Source organism: Homalodisca vitripennis, chromosome 1, assembly GCF_021130785.1.
Source record: "Homalodisca vitripennis isolate AUS2020 chromosome 1, UT_GWSS_2.1, whole genome shotgun sequence".
Lineage (NCBI taxonomy): Eukaryota > Metazoa > Arthropoda > Insecta > Hemiptera > Cicadellidae > Homalodisca > Homalodisca vitripennis.
In genome coordinates, this window is record NC_060207.1 from 144,572,356 (window position 1) to 144,597,321 (window position 24,966).

Here is a 24,966-nt window from a genome sequence, read left to right on the forward strand (position 1 = left end):
TTTTAGTTACATAAATACTTAAAACTAAGAACCAGACATATAAATAACACTTATATCAGCCTTGGTGATAACTCATATCAACTTTTGAAGATACATTTTCAGTCCTTATATCTCTTTGATTTCAAGTTTGTCAAGTTTAAAAATATATGACTGAGGAAAAGATTCCCACTTCGTACAGTCACCAAAACTATCGCCAGTGACCATAAATTTCTTTCTAAGGGGAAATTATTTAATTTAGCTAATGAAAATTAATTTATTTCCGATACATTAAATACAATTCAGCTCAACCAGACTATCAAATATGGCTGTTTTTAATGGTATGGAGTAGTAATACAGTTATAGAGAGCCATTACTGAACACTACTTTGGAACTAATAACTAATACTTCCGGTTAAATGAATGGACTGGAAAGTGTTGCTGACAGTGTTACCACATGTATGACTGCTGTTACAGGGTTGAGCGGCTGCACTGTCAAGTCTGAGTCACGACCAGAATGTTGTGTACATCTCGGCACATACTTGCCTTCACAGTACAGCTCTCAATACTCTTCTCCCTTCCCTCACTGCAGGTCAGTATAAGTAGTTTAACTAATTATATGAGACCCGAAGCTCCTACAAACTGAAAGCTCTCACGGTCCTGAAGTCACGGTCCTACCAGGGGCTGGAAAGGTTCAGAGGCCGGAAGCTTATAGTGCTCATGTTTCGGACTTAGTGTAATTTATCAGGAACCAAGTGGTTCAATTGCCATAATTTTGAGCATAAAAATATTTGTACAAATTATATTTACAAGAAATACACATTGCACCTTTCAGTTTGCCTGTTGTTAAAGTTTTAAGTGCATGCGACGTAAAAAATTCGATTTAAAATGATCTTCAGTGTTCTGTTAAAGAATGTGTCGTATTCTATAGGTTTTCGCCCACGGAAGGCAGATGTCCGCCTGAACCCGCGGCCGGTGTCACGCACAGAAGTCTCTTCAACCTGCCTTCGCACAATAACTTCAGGTAGGGAGCAAGCAAAATACTGTCTTGACTTGACAAAATTGTGTAAATAATAAACGGTGTGAATTCATTGTATTTGTTTGTTGTATACGTTAAGTAGTTAAGTGAAAAATAAATTTATTTGTCACAAGTAAGGTCTTTCTAAAGTTTAAATTTAATATAAAAGTTTTACAGTTACGTTAATAAGCGAGTGCCATTAAATGATAACAAATACACAGTGGATCAAAATCAAAATATTACTGCTTGATACTTATAAGTTAATATTGAATTTTATTAGATCAGAGAGTGAAATTTATCATAATTGCATTAAAGAGTTGACAAACAAACTAACCTAATACATGTTAGGTTAGTTATTCACCTGAAGAAGAGATCAGATTGCAGATCTCGAAACGTAGTGTTACTGGTTGTTTTGTTTCACTGAACGATGGCAAATGTCCGGAAAAATCCTGTTTCGCGTCTCTTTAACTCTGCCATGCACCTCTCCTCGCAATGTCCGAAGCAATAATACATTATTATAGAGTATACTTTCCTTTATCATTCTCTCTTGAAATGCTTACTCTCTTTGAAACTGTGCCTATCTCTTGAATTGTATAGACAATTTAAAAGATGTTGTAAAAAAATCAGTTTTGTACAATTTATGTTTATATTATTATTGCAGTCCAAACATTGCAAACATCTACATGGTAAACACCACAGTCTTCAGGTTCGCAATGGTCCATACTCGCCTATCTCAGTTAAGCCTTCCTCATTTCTACCACACTTTGTAATCCATTCTTTTTCTGCTTTACTTTCTTGAGGGTTATTTGAAAATACCAGATAAGAACAAAATCTAAAATCGCTTTCACATTTCTGCTGGTGTGAAGTCACCTTTCTTACTCTGACATAAATCTACGTTCCCAGCCAGCTTGACCGAACATAATATGATATTAATAACAGGTTATAATTGGTTTACCGAGTAGAAGAATTTAAATTTAACGATTTTTAAAACACGTCGATAATATTTCCCCTTCCATCCTCATCACAATGGAATCCGCCCTTTTTGGATGAGTGTGTAATAAGAGATACGGATGTCCTTAAGACTACAGTTTTCGAAAGAAAACTCACATAAGAAAATATTTAAATTATCAATGAAACCATCACAATTTTGTCAAAGAAGGAGTAGACTACTCGCTTATCCTCAGATAAAGATGGATTAAAAGAGGAATTTAAGAAAATTGAATTGAATTTTAGACGCAATGAATACCCTCAATCAGCAATAACAACAAACAACAATAAAACAAACCAAGATGATCATTCCAGAATCACTAAATCAAAATAAACATAAATTTGCGTTTATGCCAATCTATCGTGTGGCGGGATAATTGGAGATAATTAGAAGAGTTGGTAGCATGTACAAAATATTAGATCAGCGTTTAAAACACAAAATACTCTTAGGCAAAGTCTCGTACAAATAAAACCATAAAATGGCACACAGGATTCTAAAAGCTGTGTTTACAGTATAAAATATAGTTGAAGTAGAGAACACATTGGCGAGACAAAAAGACCATTAAACGTAAGAATAGAAGAACAGAAAGAAAACACAAGAAAGAAGCTAACAGAAAAGTAAAAAATTACACATCCTTGTTGGTCCGAATACCATCATATGAATTGGGATCATATGGTATAAAATCAACATAATACACCGGGGAAATAATTTCTTTAAAAGAAAACTAAGCGTAAAAGAGATTAAATTATTAAAATAAATTTAATTAGTAAATTAAATTGGCCGACAAACCGATCAGTCAACCATCAGTCTACGCCGCTTTGGTTACAAATTCTGAAAAATAAACTAACAGGGATACCTAAAATATCAAACAGATTATAGTTTTTGTGATTCCCTGACTTATGCTTGTCACAACGCTCCGGTATGTTTAGTTTATACCTGGATTGTAGTTATATGTTAGGTTAGCTGAGGAAGGGATCAAATTTCATATCTCGAAATGTAATCGTTCAGTTACTGATTTTTTTTATATAACTGAACGATGGCAAAAATATTGTTTCCTTCACAGTCATCCCATTGCAAAAAAACAAATAAAAAACTAGGTAACGTTTAATATTATTACTAACCATGCGTTCCACGTTTTTTTTTAAGTTTAAAAGTGTTTTATATCTATAAAATTATTAGCAAACATTTTTTGTATAATCCGAATGGGAGTTTGAGTTTTTAATTTAGAAAGAATTAATTTAGTCTTTTAGTCAGTATTTAAAGAAAATGTTAAAACTTTGTTTTTGTTAATTTGTTATTTTATTAGGTTTTAGTGTAAGCGTTATTATTTTTAAATGAGTTTTTATACCTGTCTAAAAACAATGTTTTAATTAATAAAAAGTTATTTTATGGATAATTTTTAAAAGTTGCGAACAAAATCAGTTATGAAAAATTATATTTACTTTAAATTAACGTAACGAATTGCGTAATCAATTAAACATATTTAATTTTTTTTATATGCCAGCTTTTAATAAAACATTTTCTAGGTTTCCTTTTTGGTTTTTTACATTATTTCAGTGAAACAAATTAATTGTAATTTAAAACAATCCCTACATATAATAACACAAATAAATACCAGTCAAAACGAACAGAACGCGTCCCAAAAAGATTGTTGCGATGACGGTTCAAGTGTAGGAACATAACGCACTTGCTGTCATCCAGGCATCAGCATACTTACGCTGTTGGGGCCTTGTGCGGCTGACCATGTTCGATAATGTATAGATCAGTGTGCATCACAACTTCAAGCAAGAATCTGGTCCGTCGGAGCGGTGTGATGCGTTTCGTGCGTCACCACACTCTCTAACCCGGTCCGTCGTCCGACGGAGTTGCATGTAACGACGAACCATGTCTGAAAGTGTACGGTCGTTAAGAGACTCACATTACCTCCATATCACGGCCCTACACGTCTGCACTATCTGGTCTGTCGGAGCGGTGTGATGCGTTTCGTGCGTCACCACACTCTCTAACCCGGTCCGTCGTCCGACGGAGTTGCATGTAACGACGAACCATGTCTGAAAGTGTACGGTCGTTAAGAGACTCACATTACCTCCATATCACGGCCCTACACGGCTGCACTCTCTACGTGATTGCTCTGTTTCTGGCAGTGGCGAGCCACCCCATCTAAGTGAAAAGACTATGCTTTTCTTTACACTATGTAAGGTATTTACTAAAAGGCTTAGCGGTCAAAACCATATTTTTCCACATTTCGCTCATCCTGCCCACTTTTCAAGCACTTTTATCTTCCTTCGTCCTTGTCCTCTCGCCAGTCTCTTGAACTTATTAAACACATACACGAACGCTACGATCCCCTTACAAACGGAAATTACTTTTATGCCGTCTCTTCCTCTCAATTTCAACTTATTTAAAGTGGATTAAACCTTAACATCGTTCTTATGGGATACAGATCAAGCTAACCGGTACAACTATCTCGTTTCCAAACCACTCATCTGTCGGTCTCTTTGAAGTACATTATTACGTCCTAGGTTGTTTTAAATAAGAAGCAAATTAATTTCACTATCACTTTGAGTTTGCAACAATGTTTCCTTTTACTGGATGAGTCAATCTTTTATGTGTGGATACTACTATACCTATCGTGTGCAATGCTGACTGACTACTGAGTGCCATAGCGTCTAATATTGGCTGGTAGACACACTAATAATGCTACTACTGTTATCTTTAGTAGTTAAAGTGTTTTAGATGTAGGCCATTTTACGCCCTGGTATAAAACAAGGTCTGGGATTTTAATATATAATTGTATATCATAGTATAAAATAGTGGATTTTGACGAAATCTTACGCAAATAAAACTTCTAACTTAATTTTATGTATTAGCCTTAAAACTCGTATAACCCACACAGAATGCAGTTTAATATTGATAACTCTGTAGACCAATACTTATAGCTTCCAGAAGGTTGGAAAATTTATAACTAATCACAAGGCGTTCTTAGGAAAACGTTATCAGAAATAGAGCTGAGTTGATTTCCTCCTTGTTACAGGGAAAAGACTACATCTTTTCTCACGAGAGTTCTCGGGTTCGATTACCTGAAAGGTTAAAGCTTTTTAGTGAGTTTGGAACGTTTCCTCATATGAATATTCAGTTCTCAAATACAAAATGCCAATTAAATTAAAAGGCTTCAATAAAAGTGCATTCTCTCTCTCTCTCGATACTGTTATAAAAAACATTTAAACTTTAAAGGCGTCCCAGTAACTAAAATTCACCGAGAGACTAGGGAGTGTATGAAATATGAGAGCCCGAGAGGGGCCCCCTCTCCCCCTTGCGCTACCGCCCCTCAGCGCAAGGGTGATGAAATTTTAAAAAGGGTTAACAACGAGAGACCCGAAGTTAAACGGACGGCTCTATTACTGTGCAAAAAGATTTGCGTAAGCGCCTTACCAGTGTTGTATCTCCACCCTTCTACTGCGGTTACACTACACGTGCTGTCCGTCTGTCTGTCCGTCCACCCCTCTCCCCCCACTTGGCCAGGGTGACAGCGACCCTCCCCTCTATCACCCGTGTGTATTATCGCGTTACTCATCCCTAATTAAGTGATTCACTTGACTCTTTATCGACTGGGGACGGTTGACCTGATTGTTCTACCCCTTGATTTCACTGAAACTGTTACAAGCCCAACACAAGAATGAGAAGGAAAGCTTTTATTTTTGTCTTACAGTACACGCAGGCTCATGTATTGCGTTATAGTTGGATTTGTAAGTACACATTGAGCATTGATCGTTAATTTTGTCTGTTAAAGCAAATATTTATTAAATTAAATGCTACATTACATTTAGATCGTACTTCAAAATGTTCGAAACCAGAAAGTGTATGCATATTGTAAATAAACTACACAGTTTTAAACTCGTACAAAACTACCAACACTACTAAACACTGACTGTATGTATTAATTATTATGAACAGTGGCACCCTGTCATATTCAATTCGTTCTACCCAATGTCCCCTCTTTAGGTTTTGATTCTTAATAAACCAAACAATCAGTGTTATCAATTCTTTGTTATTTGGATACCATTTGAAGGATAACAGTGTTAATATATACAATGAGGAATATTTTGGGACGTATTATTACATTCTATGGTCATTTAATTATCCGAAGAAAAAGTTAATACTTAATAGCTCAGCGAGCAAAAATATAAAGAAAACTATAATTTAACGTGGGTACTAAACCATGTAAGTGTTCATTTTTTGGATTCGTTGATAGAAGGACTCTCTTTTCATATCATTTTGAACGGGTCACGTAAAAGACAAATTGTAACATAGACGTCTCAGTGATTTTAGTATAAAGTGCTGACAATAGAACTCGGTATTGCTGTTAATTAGCTGAACTTAGCGAAGCCTATCACTCTTGGGACTGAAAAAAATTCATTTCTTTCTGTCTGTCTGTCTTTTTGTTATTTTTGTTGTCGCTTGATATTTTTTAAAACGAACTGACCCTATATTTTTGAAATTATGCATGAAGTTTAATTTATACTTGAGGAAAATTGAATTTGATGATTTCACCCCATGGGATTTGGCTACGCGTTAGCGAATACTTTACATTGGTCTTATGGGTAATCACGAAAACAACGAGAAAATAAGGGAATAAATAAATTTGTAAACAAACTCAAAATACCCATAAAAGATTGAAATATTTGTATACGAGCATTAATACATGTAGCCTAACTATCCCAACACATACATAATTTGATAGTGACTCTTATTATTTTAACACTGATATGAAACTCAAATTAATGAACGAAAAATTTGAATTTATCATTTGGCGAGGTATTTCGAGAAAGATTTTATGTAGACTTTAAATGTTGCTGGAATATTAATTTCTACTAGAATGAGTATGATGCCAATTTCGTTTCTGTCTGGTTGTCTGTTTGTCTATCTGTCCACAGGACATGTCGAGAATGATATGAGCTATAAGAGTAGATTTTAAATTTTGCATGCAATCTCAGCGAAGCCTGTATGCCTGGTGGTGTGACGTAGCAGTACGTTACTGGTAGTGTTAGGACCAAGCGGTCCAATTCCATTCTTAAAATACCCTATCATTGTATATTATTAATTAGACCTTTAGAGATTTTAATAGACCTAACATCTGTAGCGACTAAAATCATAACAGTGTGTCATTTTGTGTGTTATTTTTTATAAAATTATCTTCAAACATGCTTATGCTACAAATTTTTTAACAATTTTTTATAACGTTACACTATATTTTATTACATGTTTATCACTTCAACGGTGCTCATTTCTCTTGACAATGTTTGTTTTTATTTCAGTATTTATAAAATATTTTGTAAAACGCAATATTATGTAATACGTTAAGAATAATTGTGATTAAAAAAAAGAAAAACGCAAACATACAGCTGGATGATGAATAAATAAAAATTAGGACATATAATACAAAATTGTGTTTTTATTTTAATTATTAACGCAGTGTCCGCTTCATTTTAGGTAGATTTCAATCGAAAGATTATTTGAATTTTAGCCAATCATGACGCCCAGAATCTTATACTATTATAATCAGAAAAAATATATACTAAAAATATTTGTAATTAAAAAAACTGCTTTAACTCTTTAAATTTTTCAATACCTCTTAGGCACTCACTATGCCAGTCGTACAAAAGTTTCTTCAATATATGGTTGTATCTCAGTTAATAATCATTGTAGGTGTTACAGAAATCTTATTTTATTTACAACAATATTTGTTCTTATAAGTTTTTAATATCTTGTAGGGGTCGTATATCATGATAGTGGCTATACTAATTTCTAGACGTATACAATAATATAGCAGCGTTACAAGTATATACGATAAAATCGAATCAGTACATTTGAATATGTAAACATACATTTATTGTTTACCTTGTTTTAGGAACGTCTTTATATGTTAATAATTATTTATATCTTATAAGATTTCAATATAATGACGGAATTTCTATTTTTTTGAAACTGTTATGAGTATAATAACTTGCCAACCATTACAAAGAAGCCGTATTATCGGTCTTATATTAATTAACATCCATAACTAAAAACGCATCTTGCGAACGATAATTCAACACGACGGCCGTATATGAAATCTATATTTCTTCCGTTTGCACTGGAAGGTATATTTCGAATTCGATGTTTATAATACATTCATATAATACACATATTTTTGGCGGAGAAAATGAAACCTTTATGTACATGGGGTTTGGAACCAAAATAATTCACCAGTGAGTGTAGCCTATGTGAACCGGGAAAAGCCCAGACAGAATCACGTAACATGTGGGAACCGGCGGTGTGCTGATGAGTATCCGGACAGTAGTGGACATTGGTGTTCTTACGAAGGCCACCAACTTCTACTGCTGTCTGAACGGTATTACCTGTCCGAACAAAACTATGAAATATATCCCGAATATGTCAACCTACTTGATTTAGGATAATTAGCCTAACTTAGAAGTGGATATATCTAGTGAATGTAAAGTATGTTACTAAATTATTTATAGGGAGTAGCTAAGTAAGGAGAGTTCATTAATCATAAGTTCCAAAAAAGAAAACATTTTTCAGAGGGGTGAGCCAGTACAGTCAGGTGTCGGTGAAAAAGGAGCCTTCAGACCTACCACTGACGCCTACATCCTGTTACGATGGTAAGTAGGAGAATTGAATAGAATTAACGGCATTTCTTTATTCCTAGTTGTAAACGTTACTTACTTCCCTAATTAAACTCCAATTCATCAATTTGGAATCCGTCTTGCTTCAAGAGTTTTTGAATCTTCCTTTTATTTCTTATTCCTTCGTTTTTCAATCAAACAAAGCAACATAAAAGTTGTAAATTGAATTTTATTTTTAGTGATTACAACTTATGTAGAAATTTATTTTAAACGATTTATGTCCATTTGTTACCTTGTCCATTTGTTACCTACGTTTTATGCATACCGTGTAAAGTGTGTTTACATTAATAGGTTAAATATTTATACAGGGAACTTCAACTATGAAATTTCAAATAAAGTATCGTTAACATACATCATAAGTATTCTGATTCAACTAAACGAAACACAGTTCAAAAACATTTTTCACAAAATGCATAGAAGATACATTAAAAGTACACATAATAGCAATGGTAGGAAGGGTTGATTCAATTTGAATGTTGAGTTTTGCTCCAGTTTACTGTTCTCTTAGTACAGCGTCTGAAATCTGACGTTTTCTCTGACTTGACGCCTGGAATCTGGAGTTATGTTCGCCTGGAGAGATCCAAAAAATTCGGCGAAGAAGAAGCTCAAAATGAACTCTTTACATCGTTTGAAAATCAGATATACTCTGACTAAAATATTTAGTGTTATCTAGGTGAAAAGGTATTCTCATTGATATGTTGAAACAGTCTCTGCATTAATGGTTTTTAAAACTAATACCACTATTTCAACCACTATACCTGATACACCCCACAGAGTCAGTTAACACTAGTAGTATTGTTCTCGTAACAGGATCACGAAGTTTGGCAATCCATGCCAGACGATTTCGAAGAATTGTTTCTATTGCACTGTTTAAGTAGTTACATACATATGTAGGTCTCGGAAGCCTACTTCGTAAACAAAAGTGTCCACCTCCAAATCGTAAACATATTCTGATCTGAGTGGTGATGTGGAAAACCTCAACTTCCGACTCTGCCATGTTAATCAATAGATTCAACTTTTGTGCTAAATATGCCCACTGTATGTCATACCGTTTACTTGGCCAAAGCCGTAGACTTTGCCCATATACATACAAACATTTGAACGATTTATTAAATACGACACTGTAACTCGTAATTAAGCTAGTCGAACGGATATTGGAAGTTTTGAATTACTTCCACGCAAACATTGGTAGTTTTGAATATTGCGATAATACTCTTTTAAGCACAGAAATGTTGACAATATTTATAGTAGTATTCCCAATAAAGGCTTATAAAATTAAATAATTTGTAAATAATAACTTGACTTTTATATCACTGGCCTAGTCAAATAAACCAATATTGACAGATAAACATTTAAAGAAAGTAGCATTAAGTCTGTCTACCTATATACTGGGCCCTGTCAGATCGACAAATGAAACTCTCTTTGACGATTCAACAGCACCGTGGTGTACAATTGAGTGCACTACGAGGTTTTATACACGATCGCTAAGCACGGTTGAGCAACCGAGTGTTCTACACATGACGTAGCTATTGTAGTTGAATCAATTGCGAATGTTGAGTTTAGCTCCAGTTCACTTTCCTCTTAATTTCCACTAAGAGGAAGGTGAACTGGAGCTAAACTCAACATTCACTTTGATTTAACCCTTCTCTCCATAGCTACGTTATCGTTATGTCTCTTATATTAATATCATTCTTTTAGTTTACACACTTTTATTCTTACAAAGAAATGTTAATGAGAGGTATACTCCTCTTCTCATATACTCTTCCATACGTAATGCAGCATATATTGAACCTAAAGCTGTGTAAGTTCAGTTGTGAGTTTAATAACCCTGGTACACAATCGGTATCGTTGTTTGAATATTCTTTTCATTGGCGAATCCAGGACATTGTTTTGGGTATAAATTCATATATAAGATAAAGGGAGATTGATCGGTTTCGTATTTTTCATCTTACGTACGAGTCTAAAAATACACGATGTTTAGAAAATGTAAGCCAAGACTTTAAGAAATGGGTAAATGATTACCCAGAAACTTCATGTAAACAATACTACTTCCTCTACCAGTACATGTCTTTTAACTATTTATTTAGTAAAGACCATGAAGCTTTATCTCTATATATTTTACTGTGATGGATAGATCAAGCTAGCGAACGTACTAAGTTTATTTTCCCTAATGTTATATGACTCAGTCGTTGTCTCTAAGAGTACTTCCAAAATCAGGAAGCGGTAGTGAGAATTCGTAAGCAAAATATAATGTATATCAATCAAGCAGACACTAAATAATACCAAATTTAATGTTTTGATTCATATTAGTTCTGAAAATATTTACTATATTTGAGGAAATTGTTATAAATAAACCCACGGTGCTGTTGAATCGCCAAAGAGAGTTTCATTTGTCGATCTGACAGGCCCCAGTATATAGGTAGACAGAGTTAATGGTACTTTCTTTTAATGTTTCTAGAAAATCCAAATCTTCTATTTCTGTATTATTTAATTGAAGTTTAGTAAAGTACAGAAAAGTAGTGGTCTGTATTACACCTTTATTATGATGAAACTCTAGGAATTGTTAATAATAAATGGATAGAAAATTAGCTTTTTATGGTAAGGGTTAGATTAATGTATGATATCATATTTATCCTTAAATGCTTATAAGTAAACTATAACTTCGATTTTACAGGCCTTTTTAGTTCTAAGATAATTTCTCTTTAAAAACAAAAACGTTTTGGTACACTGCAATATTGGTTTATTTGACTAGGCCAGTGATATAAAAGTCAAGTTATTATTCACAAATTATTTAATTTTATAAGCCTTTATTGGGAATACTACTATAAATATTGTCAACATTTCTGTGCTTAAATGAGTATTATCGCAATATTCAAAACTACGGAAGTTTGCGTGGAAGTAATTCAAAACTTCCAATGAGTTTCCAATGGTTCGACTAGCTTAATTACGAGTTACAGTGTCGTATTTAATAAATCTTTCAAATGGTTTATTGTCTTCGAATTTTGTTCATAACTACCATCGTACAAACACTCTTGTTATATAATTTCTTATTAAAACGTAAGAATGTGAAGGTATATTTTGTTTCCAAACTATTATTATTAAGGTATGAATATTTGTGTTTAACTTAAAAAAGTTAATGATATTTGTGATTTAAATATGAGATAGAACACACATTATTCATATTTGAGCCTGAGGTTCTAAGTCTATTACCAATGAACATAATTGTCTTCACAGATTACCTACTTATGTTTCAGCTACCATGGTCGCCTTATCATCGCTATCTGAACAACTAACTCATGTGCTATTACTTTAAAACTACATTTGTGCTTCGTTATACCACACGGCAAGACGATCAGTCGTGTTTATTTAACTTAAAAAATATTTATTAGAAGCATGTGCATTATTTTTATACCTGGCATGAAGTATTCTAAAACCGAAGGCATTGAAATATTGTGTATACGTTTGTAGGTATATGGGCATAGTCTACGGTTTGGCCAAACGGTATGACATACAGTGGACATATTTAGCACAGACGTTTAATCTATTGATTAACATGGGAGAGTCGGAAGTTGAGGTTTTCCACGTCACCACTCAGATCAGAATTTGTTTACGATTTGGAGGTGGACACTTTTGTTTACGAAGTAGGCTTCCGAGACCTACATATTTATGTAACTACTTGAGCAGTGCAATAGAAACAATTCTTCGAAATCGTCTGGCATGGATTGCCAAACTTCGTGATCCTGTTACGAGAACAATACTACTAGTGTTAACTGACTCTGTGAGGTGTATCAGGTATAATGGATGAAATAGTGGTATTGGTTTTAAAATCATTAATGCAGAGACTGTTTCAACATATCAATACATTTGAGACCTTAATTACATTTTCCTTTAAGCTGAATTTCCCAAATTCGATTGGTGTGTTCCTTGCGTTAAATGGAGAAACATTCGAGGAAAGTTTAAACTTACTTCTCAATGAGTTTGTTCTTTTAAGATAATTTAAGAAAGTATCTAATACTAAATTATTTGATTTCTTTTTGTTTGTCCCTGAGACAAGGAGATAAGCAAACCTAATAATTTTATAATCAAGCAACGTGGAACGATTCCTTTAAGCTTACTCAACAAAATAAGCTTGCATTCAAAATCAACGTATAGAAGTTGTCCTTACAGTAGCACTTACCAAACTTTCTGGCACTTCACCACACATTTTCTGCATAACTTCACCGAACACGACCTACAGAGCACAAAACCACCACCATAAATAAATATATTTATATACATGCCAAATACCATATAAGGTGACTTGTAGAAACTAAATTTCCAAAAAAAAGGCTCAAATAAGTTGAAACCTGGTGCACAAATAGATTTTATAAATATCCCGGCTTAGTTCTATGACCATGTTCTATGGTACATGCTATTTTCTTTCCATATGGCAGCCTTTTAAACTTAAAAAAATCAACTTGAGAGAAAACGTGTTCTGAAATATTTATAGCATTTACTGAACCTGTTGTAATAAAATGTTTTTTTTTTTCATATTAATACATGTATTTCTTGTGTGTTGGTCCCAGAAGAAATGTTGGATCACCAAGAACTGGGAAGATAAATACTGAAACAAGTTCAAACTTCCTATAAATATATTGCGTAAGGTCATTGCACAAGGCTTGTTATACCATTTCGTTCCAAAATTGTGCGTTTTTTTCCAATTTAAACATGTTCAAAACCCCGTTATTTATAGAGCTAGACAACATATAAAAGGTGTTTTGGAATTCAACATTTCCTGAACTTTTCTTATTAATAATTTGTTGTAATTCAAAGGATTTTTGAAAAAAATATTAAGTACATGTAAATTCCAAAAGAAATAAATTATTAATATTTCAATTGTCACAAAATCTACCTACTTCTTCGTATGCTAAATCGTAAGGTATGTTTAGCATACGAGAACCAGGAGTTAAACTGAGTGTGCATCGTAATTAGCTGTTACTTCTTACATGAATTTATTAAAATATATAGACAAATTGTCTACAAGTAAAGAGAGAGACTGTACATAATGTCAAGAAAGTTATTACTTAATTCATATGGTATAGTATCTTACTGAGGAGAAATGTTTAAAATCTAAACATTATAATCAATTTTATACTGTGTGCAAGAATTTATTGTTTTTTGTATAATTATATTTACATCTTGTATAATCCGTGAATCTCAGGTAAAATATACTCTGAAATAAGTTTAAAAGTAAAGTAAAATAAGTCTAAAAGTGTTATGTTGTTTTTATTACTTACTTTTTGGTTCTTCATTAATTTATGTGTAAAATTAATGCAGCGTTTTGATTATTTAATTTAAGATAAACTAACAATGTAAATAACTATTTAATATTCCCACATTTAGAAATCATCAGACAACATATACTGTTATATTTATTGTTGCATGAAACTGTTTAATTGGAGTAATGCACATAATAATAAAATTCAATATCTAATGACCTCCAGAGTTGATTAAAATAGAGCATGAGTAGAAGTAATAATTAATTAGTGAAGTAGCGTCGCTGTAGCGAATACAGTTCACACAGTACAGTAAATGTATCACCCCCGCTTCCGGAAGTCCGTGTTGCGGATGATTGATGACGACTCGCCAGCTCTATTCTTCATCACCTCTGTTACACTAGTGTCATCGGCCGCGTCTCCCTTCCCCTAGCCTCGGAAATAATTGATTTCTCGCTTTTATCATCATTCTTCGATCCATCTCGGGTCATGAAAATTGTTTACGAGCCGTTCTCTTATGGGTTATTAGATTCGTTTGCAACTTGATGGTAAGATATGTGCGTGCAAGCAAAAATTTTTTACGGAGAAGTGGAGTTAAAAATTGAAAAAAATATAGTAAAGTAAAATGGCCTCTCGGATTTCATTAAGAACAAAGATTTGAAGTCGAGGCTTTGATATGAAATAATAACTGAGTAAGACATATTGCATGGAAGTGTATTATATCAGTGAAATTGTATGAGATTGATATATTTAATTTGTTAACTCACCAGTGAGTGTTGCGTTGATTGGAATCGGGCCTAATATAAGTGTAGTAGTTGTTAGTCTATAGGTTTTACTAAATGAGAACCATGTAATATAGTTTAATATAAAAGAGGCCGATCTAATAGCCTTATTCTGACCGTCCTCATAGACCACTGACAGTATAAGAATAATAACAAAAATAAAAACAAGAAGGAGAGTCGATATAGTGCAAGATCGCGCTGGTAATGATAAAACGTGCTACAAAAACAAGCAGCATTTGAACCAGCGCTATCTCTAACTCAGATCCAAAGCCGACTTGAATTTTGAACTCAAAAATTGTAACCCAGTGTATTAAAAAAATTGATTAGTAGGCACAAGCAAACAACAGCAACAATTTTCAAATAGTTGTAATTCACAAAATGACAGCCTATAAAACCACCAACAATAAACAAAACACAATATAATTTATTCCTTTAATTTTACTCCTCGCACTGCGCGAAAAAATGTTAACATGATCTAAATATTGATAAATTTCGGTCTCGCCGTGGAGAGGTATCTTCAGTCAAGAGTTTAAACATCTATCAGTTCCACACTACATACATACTGTAGGTACTTACACTCAGACTAAATACATCAAAATAATTATTATTTCAGTTAGAAGTATTTTGATGCACTGTACACAGGAAAATGTAAAAGAAATGAAAATAAAATAAAACAATCGTACGAAACAGGCAAAAGTAGGGCAGCAAGGCTCTTCCTTTCTTATACTTAACCTGCAGAAGGTATGCTGTCCACGCAAATGAAGCTTCCTTTTTAATACGAGGATACAGCTTAAAACTGTGTTACAACCGTTAAAGGTTCCACTTACTTAAATTTTCGTGTAAACGCTAATGAATTATACTAATGGTTTATAATTAATATTAAACATATACAAATAAATTAAATAGTGTCATTAAATGATATGAAGAAATGTATTAAATATTTCAGCATGCCAATAATTTAACATTTAAATTTAATACTACTATAAATCTATAAATTTGATAATAAACAATAAAAATATGAAATAATTGATATTTTAATTTTACTCATACAACTATTCTTCCAATGTTTTGTTTTTAGTAGATCATATAACTATAAAAATATCAAAAAGCAAAAAGAATCTCCCTATATTTTAAAGCGTCTCAAACCGGATACTCGAATATCTCTTTCGTCTGTTGATAATTATGACATCGGTCGCGTAACACAAAGAAGTAACAAAACTTTCCCAGATTACGCACGACCTATATCACGAGACATGATTTGAATACTCAGCACTGTGTCAATTTCTGAGAATTGGTCGATACAAATAACTTGAAGACAGCGCAATGCACCCCTCAATGACTGCACGACGCGGCGGGCGAGGAACTCATGCTGGGCGCATGACGTCATCTGCCTCTGACGTCACTTTACAAGAGGCCCTCCGTTAATTTGTTACAGTTCAGTTCAGTTAGATTATAATTGATACAAAAACAGGTTGAAAAAAGTATTTCCAATATATAGGATTTAACTCTATCTATCAGGTTAATGCGATGAATTAATAATAATTTATTTCTCTAATCAACCCTGGATGTAGAGTAATGTTTATCGAACGCACTTTGTAACACTATTGTAGGTCTAAAAATATTGAACACACACAAAGCTAATAAACAAGTCACAAATAACATGTGAAAATTTGTCAAATTCGTTATCGTAAACTTGTATAAGCACGACGAGGTAGATGTGCGCCAAACCATCCTGATGATTATCCACCTGAGTAAATAATACAACTTTGTAACACTATTGTAGGTCTAAAAATATTGAACACACACAAAGCTAATAAACAAGTCACAAATAACATGTGAAAATTTGTCAAATTCGTTATCGTAAACTTGTATAAGCACGACGAGGTAGATGTGCGCCAAACCATCCTGATGATTATCCACCTGAGTAAATAATACAACTTTGTAACACTATTGTAGGTCTAAAAATATTGAACACACACAAAGCTAATAAACAAGTCACAAATAACATGTGAAAAATTTGTCAAATTCGTTATCGTAAACTTGTATAAGCACGACGAGGTAGATGTGCGCCAAACCATCCTGATGATTATCCACCTGAGTAAATAATACAACTTTGTAACACTATTGTAGGTCTAAAAATATTGAACACACACAAAGCTAATAAACAAGTCACAAATAACATGTGAAAATTTGTCAAATTCGTTATCGTAAACTTGTATAAGCACGACGAGGTACATGTGCGCCAAACCATCCTGATGATTATCCACCTGAGTAAATAATACAACTTTGTAACACTATTGTAGGTCTAAAAATATTGAACACATACAAAGCTAATAAACAAGTCACAAATAACATGTGAAAATTTGTCAAATTCGTTATCGTAAACTTGTATAAGCACGACGAGGTAGATGTGCGCCAAACCATCCTGATGATTATACACCTGAGTCAAACTACACTGATGATTATACACCCGAGTAAACAATAAAAATACCTCTTCACGTATCATAATGTGTCTTATATTTTAGATGTATGTTATGTTCTTGTATTGTAGATGTCGAAACGATGTAGCCTAAAGATTTCCTTTTGTGATTATTCGCGACTGATTTTTTTATCTCTTGAGACGAACATGACTCCAGATTCCAGGAGTAAACAATAAAAATACCTCTTCACGTATCATAATGTGTCTTATATTTTAGATTTATGTTATGTTCTTGTATTGTAGATGTCGAAACGATGTAGCCTAAAGATTTCCTTTTGTGTTTATTCGCGACTTATTTTTTTATCTCTTGAAACGAACATGACTCCAGATTCCAGGAGTAAACAATAAAAATACCTCTTCACGTATCATAATGTGTCTTATATTTTAGATGTATGTTATGTTCTTGTATTGTAGATGTCGAAACGATGTAGCCTAAAGATTTCCTTTTGTGTTTATTCGCGACTTATTTTTTTATCTCTTGAGACGAACATGACTCAAGATTCCAGGTGTCAAGTCTAAGAGGAAGGTGCACTAGAGATCACAAACAGTTAATAGCAATGTCAGTAGTTGCCAAATTACTAGTCGCAACGAAATTCAATGATCAAAATAAATGATCATTTAATTATTATTTTAAGCTGTTAAAGCCACTAAATGTCTTTCCTATTCAAGGCAGTTCGTTTGATAGACATTTGAGTGTCTCTTCTTCAAAAAACCAAAATAAAAATAAAATAGTTAAATCTATTTTTGATCAGTAGAGAGGTTTATTAGTATACTTTATATGTATATCCTGGTAATAAGTTATATAATTAATTACTTATTTTAAATATATTGTAATAAAAATATATTCATAAAACTTTCCCCCAAGTAAATAAAATGAGAATTATACTTTGAGATTTATAAGCTCAAATTCAATGTACTACTAAAAATGGTTAAGTTATTACAGTTAAATACAAAGCAAAAATTCTAAAGGCAGACAGAATAAAGTTAATAAAATTCCTATAAAAATAACTAAACGTATTATTAAACCAATTCTCTAATAAATTATATTGTTTAAAACCAATGCGAATGAAAACGGATGACTAAAGCGTAATGATGTTTAATACTTATAAAACGGCAATTACATGGAGCTGGACAGAGCGGTTGGAAATAAACATATTCATGTACCAGTTGTGGCTCACGGTCGGCTTATCATTAATGTAAATGACTGCTGCAATAATAACATGGCATTAAATCGTTTAAAACATGATAATTAAGGCGTATAATTGATTGAGGGCGAAATGTGATTATGTAAAATGAGTTGGCGGCGGTCGGGCGGCGCGGGGTGCGGGGGAGGATTAGCTTGGACCGAGGAAAACAGTGAAATTGTAATGAAAGCCCGCTGATCCTCGCTTCCAGCCGACTGGTCCACATTATTATCGGGCTGCATTATTCAGGGCGCATGCGCGAACACCGGCTCCGACTCTCCAATCATATTTTAATTTGTCGGCGTGTGATTTATTCACAGCTTTTTCCTAGTGATTGGTTTTTAGTTGGCCACTATCAATTATTTAGTGGCTAATCAGCGATTGAGAATTGTGTTTCAAATCCGGCAGTGCGCCGCCAAGCCGCCACGCTGCACACAGTTAGCTCCTCGCCGGTTTAAACTGTTATTAACTTTTTGTTTTCAAATGTTTTTTGTGAACGGCTCGTTCCCTTTTATCCCGGAAGTAGAGAAATATAGCCGTCGGTTTGATGTGTACTAAACGCCTCTCGCGGTGGCCACTTTTTAATTGAAACCGGTGGATTGTTTTATCGTGTATTTTCGATAGATAAGGGAACAGCGCACACTTCTTGTTTCAAAGGGGAGTTGTATTAACAACACAAACACTGTTCCCAACCAAAGATTAAATACTAGTTAATGGGCCTCAAAAAACCACAGACAATTCGCCGAGCTAACACTAAGCATCAGAAGTAACGAGCCTCACCCATACACTAATCAGGGGTAATATGAGGAGCGCACTTTGGTCTATTTTGAATTCACAAAATAGTTTTATAATGTTTAGTTGCTCGAGTTTCAACACCAAGGCAACTTTTCCATTAATAATTGAAGTGAATCTTACAATTTGTTAAGATTTGCAACAGATTTTCTTTTGTATTTACATTGTTAAGAAGTACAACAGTAGGCCTATTAGTTTCTAAATATTTCAATCGTGTTGTTCAATAGAGTTATTTACATTATTAAACATTGCTCTTGTTTGCTTAATATAATACAGTACTCTAAATAAAATATCAATTACACGAACAGTTCTACTTTGTTACAGCTGCAAAAATGGGAATTATGTATTTTACTTTAAAATGACAAGTATAAAATGCACCCACCAATATTTATAAGTAGTTTATATTATCGTTAACAAAATAAACATTATCTAAAAATAACGGAAAGTGGATAAAACATATTGGTTTGAAAAATAGTGGATAAAAACGCATGTGTTTTCTGTTTACAGTTTCGTTCAAATAATTCAGAAAACGAAACATTTTACCAGCAGAATTGAAGCATAGTCAGAAATTGTCATTACAATTATGTAACACATGTTATATTATTGTTTTTGTAACATTAACTTCAATATTTCCCAAGTTTTTACATTTTTTGTTTTTACATTTTTATTGAAAAGTATCACCAAGACGTACTGCTAGAAAAAATACTTTCTGACCAATTATTATGTCAGTAAAATATATATTTTCTCAACATTCAGGTTGCTGTTCTTTACATGTTCATGCTTCAATCGTTTATTTCAATATTGTCATTGTTAAACAACATGTTTTATAGTAAACCTAAAAATCACTATAATGTGCTGTATAACTGTGTTAATAAGACATTTTTCTTGATAATGTTAGCTTTGGTTTTTAATAACATTTTATGTGACAATGTTAAAAATATGTTGGTAATTTTCGATTAATGGAAACATTTATTTTATATTTGTTCGCAAAAAATCTGGCACATATAATTATTAAAATTTTTTTATTTAGATAATTTTATTACACTAGATGTAATCATAGGTAATATAAAAAAATTCAATTTGACAAATCCAAATGAGATTTAAGATTACAAAATTATTATACATGAATTTCTCAAACACTTCCAATTTATTATCTCTAAAAATCCGCAGAGAAGCTGTACGAATTTAAAATTCGTTCTCTAATAGGGTTTGCACGAGAAGCGATGAAAAGACGCGACTCTGAGCAGCGGCAGTATGCCGTCACCTCGAGATCGCATTACGGGACTTCCCCTCGCGAACGTGCGGCCCATGCAAACACGAGCCCCCGGCCCTGCCCCATCCATGCATACGTTTACAAATATTTTCTTAATTTTCAATAAGAAAGGGGCGATATTGGCGCGCCCCATTGACATTCGGCTCGCGGCCAAAGCCTTTTTAATTTAATCCTTGCTCGGCTAAAGATTGAACGGCGACAATCTGACAGCGTTATTGTGGTGCAGGTGGCGGTGACAAGGCAACGTCTCGGCGCGGTCGTCAAGTGTGTTGAGGCTTTCACCCCGAGTTCATATATCAGTGAAGGTGAAAATAAACTGTGATAAGAGAGATTGTGCATTGTATTCATTGTATTACTTAGTTCACAATTCATTCAATTTAAATAGTAATGACTGAAGAAAGTAAAATGGGGTTTATTGTCACATGAGGAATAAATTGAGGAGGTTTTAAAATGGTGATTGAGGGTCACACATTTGAATATAAGGACAAATTAGTATGTGTTTCCTACAAAAGGTGTGCTCCAAAATTCTAAAACCTTCTCCGCTGATACTTCTTGGCCATGGAAACTCTCTTGAAAAACAAGTACGACGAGTTGAAAGAGCACTAATACGAAGCCCCTTTCTCATATCTACTGCAACCAGTTCATGCAACATTCCAGACTATGAAATCACGACAGTAACATCCTTTTGCTATATTTTTCAACTACTAAATATGTGTGATTCCGATCTCTATTCCAGACTACACTAGCGTAATTAAAGAAACGACAAATCCATCACCCAACAGGCAAGAATGTATCTCGATGAAAATTAGGGCGAACCACATAACAAAATCGAAGTTCCTCCTAGCTATTGAAGTATCATTCAATGTCCAGAGAAGAACACCTTGGAACATATGATGTCTTCTGCATTTTCCGTTGGTCCATATAGTACCTGAATGAATGAAATATTGCCCACCTTCTAGCAAAATCAATAAATGGCTAATAACAGAGCTAATTAGTTTGTTACTCTGGCAAAGGGTAAGGAAATCTTAACACCATAAAATTAGGCATTACAATCTAGTATTAACGATGTGTCACTGAATAATAAAGTTGAAAGTAAAATGAACATTTCAATGTGAATGTTGAGTTTAGCTCCAGTTCAATTTCCGCTTAGTGTAGGTATGTACTACGGTATGTATACACACTTTTAAATTGGAGTGAATTATCGAAATCTAGATGTATCTATACCAAGATGTATACAGTACATATAATTTCAATAAACATTGAATCGCAACAAACTTGCTCCGCCGGGACCAATATATATATATACACACATATATATATATATATATTTGACCAATCCTTATGAAAATTTGTATGTATATGTATTTTTTCCACGGTGAAGGTTTATATGCTATGGCCATTGATGTAACTCACCACCAGGCGGCGCTGCAAAATATATGTTATCAAAGCGCCTGCATGTTAGGACCTGCAATTGCAAAGATAGTTACGTATATTAAATAGCCAAAAACTATTTGCAGGCGCTAAGTATTTATGTATATTTGTTTTTAAAATAAATTTCTGGTTGAACTTAAGCTTGAGTGCTAGACCAGTTTATAATAAATTATATATGTACGTGTACAATGGCTATAAACATACACGTTTGACATATTTTCTCGGTCGTGGCAATAAGGTAAACTCCAAATTGGCATTGGAAATATAATCCACTTGAACCAGAAGTGCTCATACACGGGCAAAGCTTACGAAAAGCGTGCGAAGCGGCGGGAAACAGCTAGTCTTTCATAAAAATTGGATTTAAGTCAGCGAATAAGCCCGCGAGAATGTTCAAATTCCGGAAGTTTCCCAAAAAGTGGTGATAAGTGTTGTGAGTCAAATGCCTTTTGGAACTTATGTCAGTTCCTCCTCGGGTTTGGTAAAAAGAAAATTGTGGTTGATATTAGTCAAATGAAGCCCAATGTGGACTTCTTACGTTTGCAGCCTCCCCCGCGGTTCCAATGACCTGAATGTACGTTCATTGGGGGCATAACTTTGAAAAGACTACAGACTGCCAGGTAAAGCCTTTCAATAACTGAAATTGTTTTGAAAACCGCATAAAAATACAGGTACTGAGAACTTTAATATTTTTGGTTTATTTTTCTTCCTGAACTTATAATATTAATTATCTTTGGATTGCCAGAAACCAGTCAATCTAGGTTTAAAATTTGTCGTAATATAATTAGTCAATGCACACTCCTGGCATTTCAAATGTTTATTTTATTATATGAAAAATATTCCTTATAGCAAATTTCTACATCCAATATGATCCCCACTCAATATGACCTCCATTCAACAAACCTGATGTCAAGCGTGCTTTTTAGAAGTCCACTCTTTTATACTTCTTGGATGTCTAACGTCTTCTGAAATATCTGTTCTTTTCTTCAAATCGGCTAGCATTTCTAGCTGTTCACATCAGGTTGGAAATTGGACGTTTTTTAATAGTTTTATATTTTCAGCAACATAGGTGAAAACAAGAAAAGAAAACGATGCAAAAAGAAGAAAAATGAAGAAAATTGTTTGGAGGGAGCTGCTTCGAGAACTTATTTATTATAGCTGAATACTTGTCAATCAAGCTATCCATAAACACGAGTAAACCTCAGGAATATCTGTACTTAGCAACGGGCAAGTTGTAGGCATGATTCAAAGATAGTCACCTAACTTACGTCTCTACAATGTTGTGACCGACAGAAAACTGAGATGCAATCAACAAATGATCTTCCCCTAATAGCTGACAGTGACCTGTTAGAACCCATTGTTCACGGCACAGGGCTGGTGCGACACCACTGCCGCCTCTGTTGTGTTGTCAATTGTGGGGGAGGCTTTTTGTTTGTACTGAAAGAACACACTCGACAACACTTCCACTAATTACGACCACACCCTCCCCACCTGGCTGCACAGCGTTATTGTATAGACCATTTGAAAATGACAATCACAGACATTTTATAGTTTTTTAATGTTGCGATTTTTAAAACAATTGGAAGCAGCATTGGAAGAAACGTGATTTAACACTACTGTATTTTGAAAATATAAGTACTGAGTAAAATTAGTTTAACAAAGGTGAAGAATAGTAAAGTCCATGTGAATGGTACAACTTAGCAAAACTTACATAGCAAAAAATTAAAAAATATAAATTACATTTATTTGTCATGTTGGATCGTTAAACGATCGAGGAAAAACAATAAAATTAGTGACATTCGTGAATGAAACGTCAATACGAAAATGTTTGCTACATACTTATTTGGACTAAATAGTTAAAACTTATTACAATGACTTTACCACTCTCCTGATTACAAAACTATGTACTCATTTTACAAAACGCAAATTGTTGATCGCTCGTGTAAGTGCACTTTGAGCGAATAGACTTAACATAAATATTAAGTCTATTCATGGCCTAATAGAAAGGCCTGAAATGGTGAAATTGACAGATGATCCATCAGTAAAGTGAGATTAATGAATTGTATTGTCCAATTAAAAATAGAAATTTGTAAACAATTAGTTAACTATGTACACGATAAATGTTATTTTATAGGTTATAATTTGGATTGAACATGGTTTAATAATTATTTATTTCCGTTACGCTGTACGAATATAGTCAAGCTGCGCCGCACTTATATTTGTAAAAATAGGGTTAACTAGTACAGTCAGTAATTATGTAGCTTGGAATGTGTTTTTATTACTACACAATCAGTGAGTACTAGTGATAACAATTATTGCGCTAGGAGGTTTCCGATAATGAGGCGAAATTCCGGAGCTGAGTTTTGATATATTAATACGTTACCTCTTCGCGAACTGAACGAGCTACTTAAATCAATTAAAAAATAATTAATGAAGCCCTATACTTGTTAGTTTAAATTTAAGAATATAAAAAGTGGAATTACAGTAGATGCATCAATTTTAAGGTCTTTTCTCAGTCTATTGTTAGCCGCTGTAGATGTTTTATTCAAACTTCTGCATATTAATAATGGATTGAGATTTTTGCATTTCACTGTTGTTAAGATAAGGCGATTTTTCCATGTTACATTCTTATAGTTTCATATTGTATAAAATACAACACTCCATAATATTTTTGACGTCATTTTTGCAAATACAAAACTACTATTTGTTCAAAAAAATAGTTACGCAACTTTATATGTACCGTATGGACTTGATATTTGTTTTTTGTGGTTGTGCGTAATATTTAGAAAATGTTCTCTCCCAATTTAAAACTTTAAGGTAACAATAAAATAGTAGTATGAAAAACAAGAGCCAATTTCATCAGAACACAACATAATTTAAGAACAAATTTCCATTTTACGGAGAAATCGATTTATTTTAATAGCGTCTATAATCGCTTTTGAACTGTGCGTAAATTAAAATTGTCCTGCTGTTTTGGTAAAAATAAGAATTTCAATATGGTAAAAATACAAAAAAATCCTTTATTTTATCAAGAGGTATAAATTGTATTTTTGTAATATTATTCAGTATTTTCAATACATACTTACTTGTCTGCACCTTCCAGATA

At 33.5% G+C, this 24,966-nt stretch overlaps 1 protein-coding gene across 1 annotated transcript in view; it reads left to right on the forward strand.

Moving 5' to 3' along the window:
• The window catches only part of LOC124353538 (ecdysone-induced protein 74EF-like), a 73,902-nt gene that overhangs the window by 29,905 nt on the left and 19,031 nt on the right, over window positions 1-24,966 (forward strand). Inside the window, exons 5-7 of the mRNA XM_046803426.1 lie at window positions 453-567; window positions 907-999; window positions 8,564-8,643. Of these exons, the coding sequence (XP_046659382.1) occupies window positions 453-567; window positions 907-999; window positions 8,564-8,643 (288 nt within the window). The remainder of the gene's footprint in view (window positions 1-452; window positions 568-906; window positions 1,000-8,563; window positions 8,644-24,966) is intronic.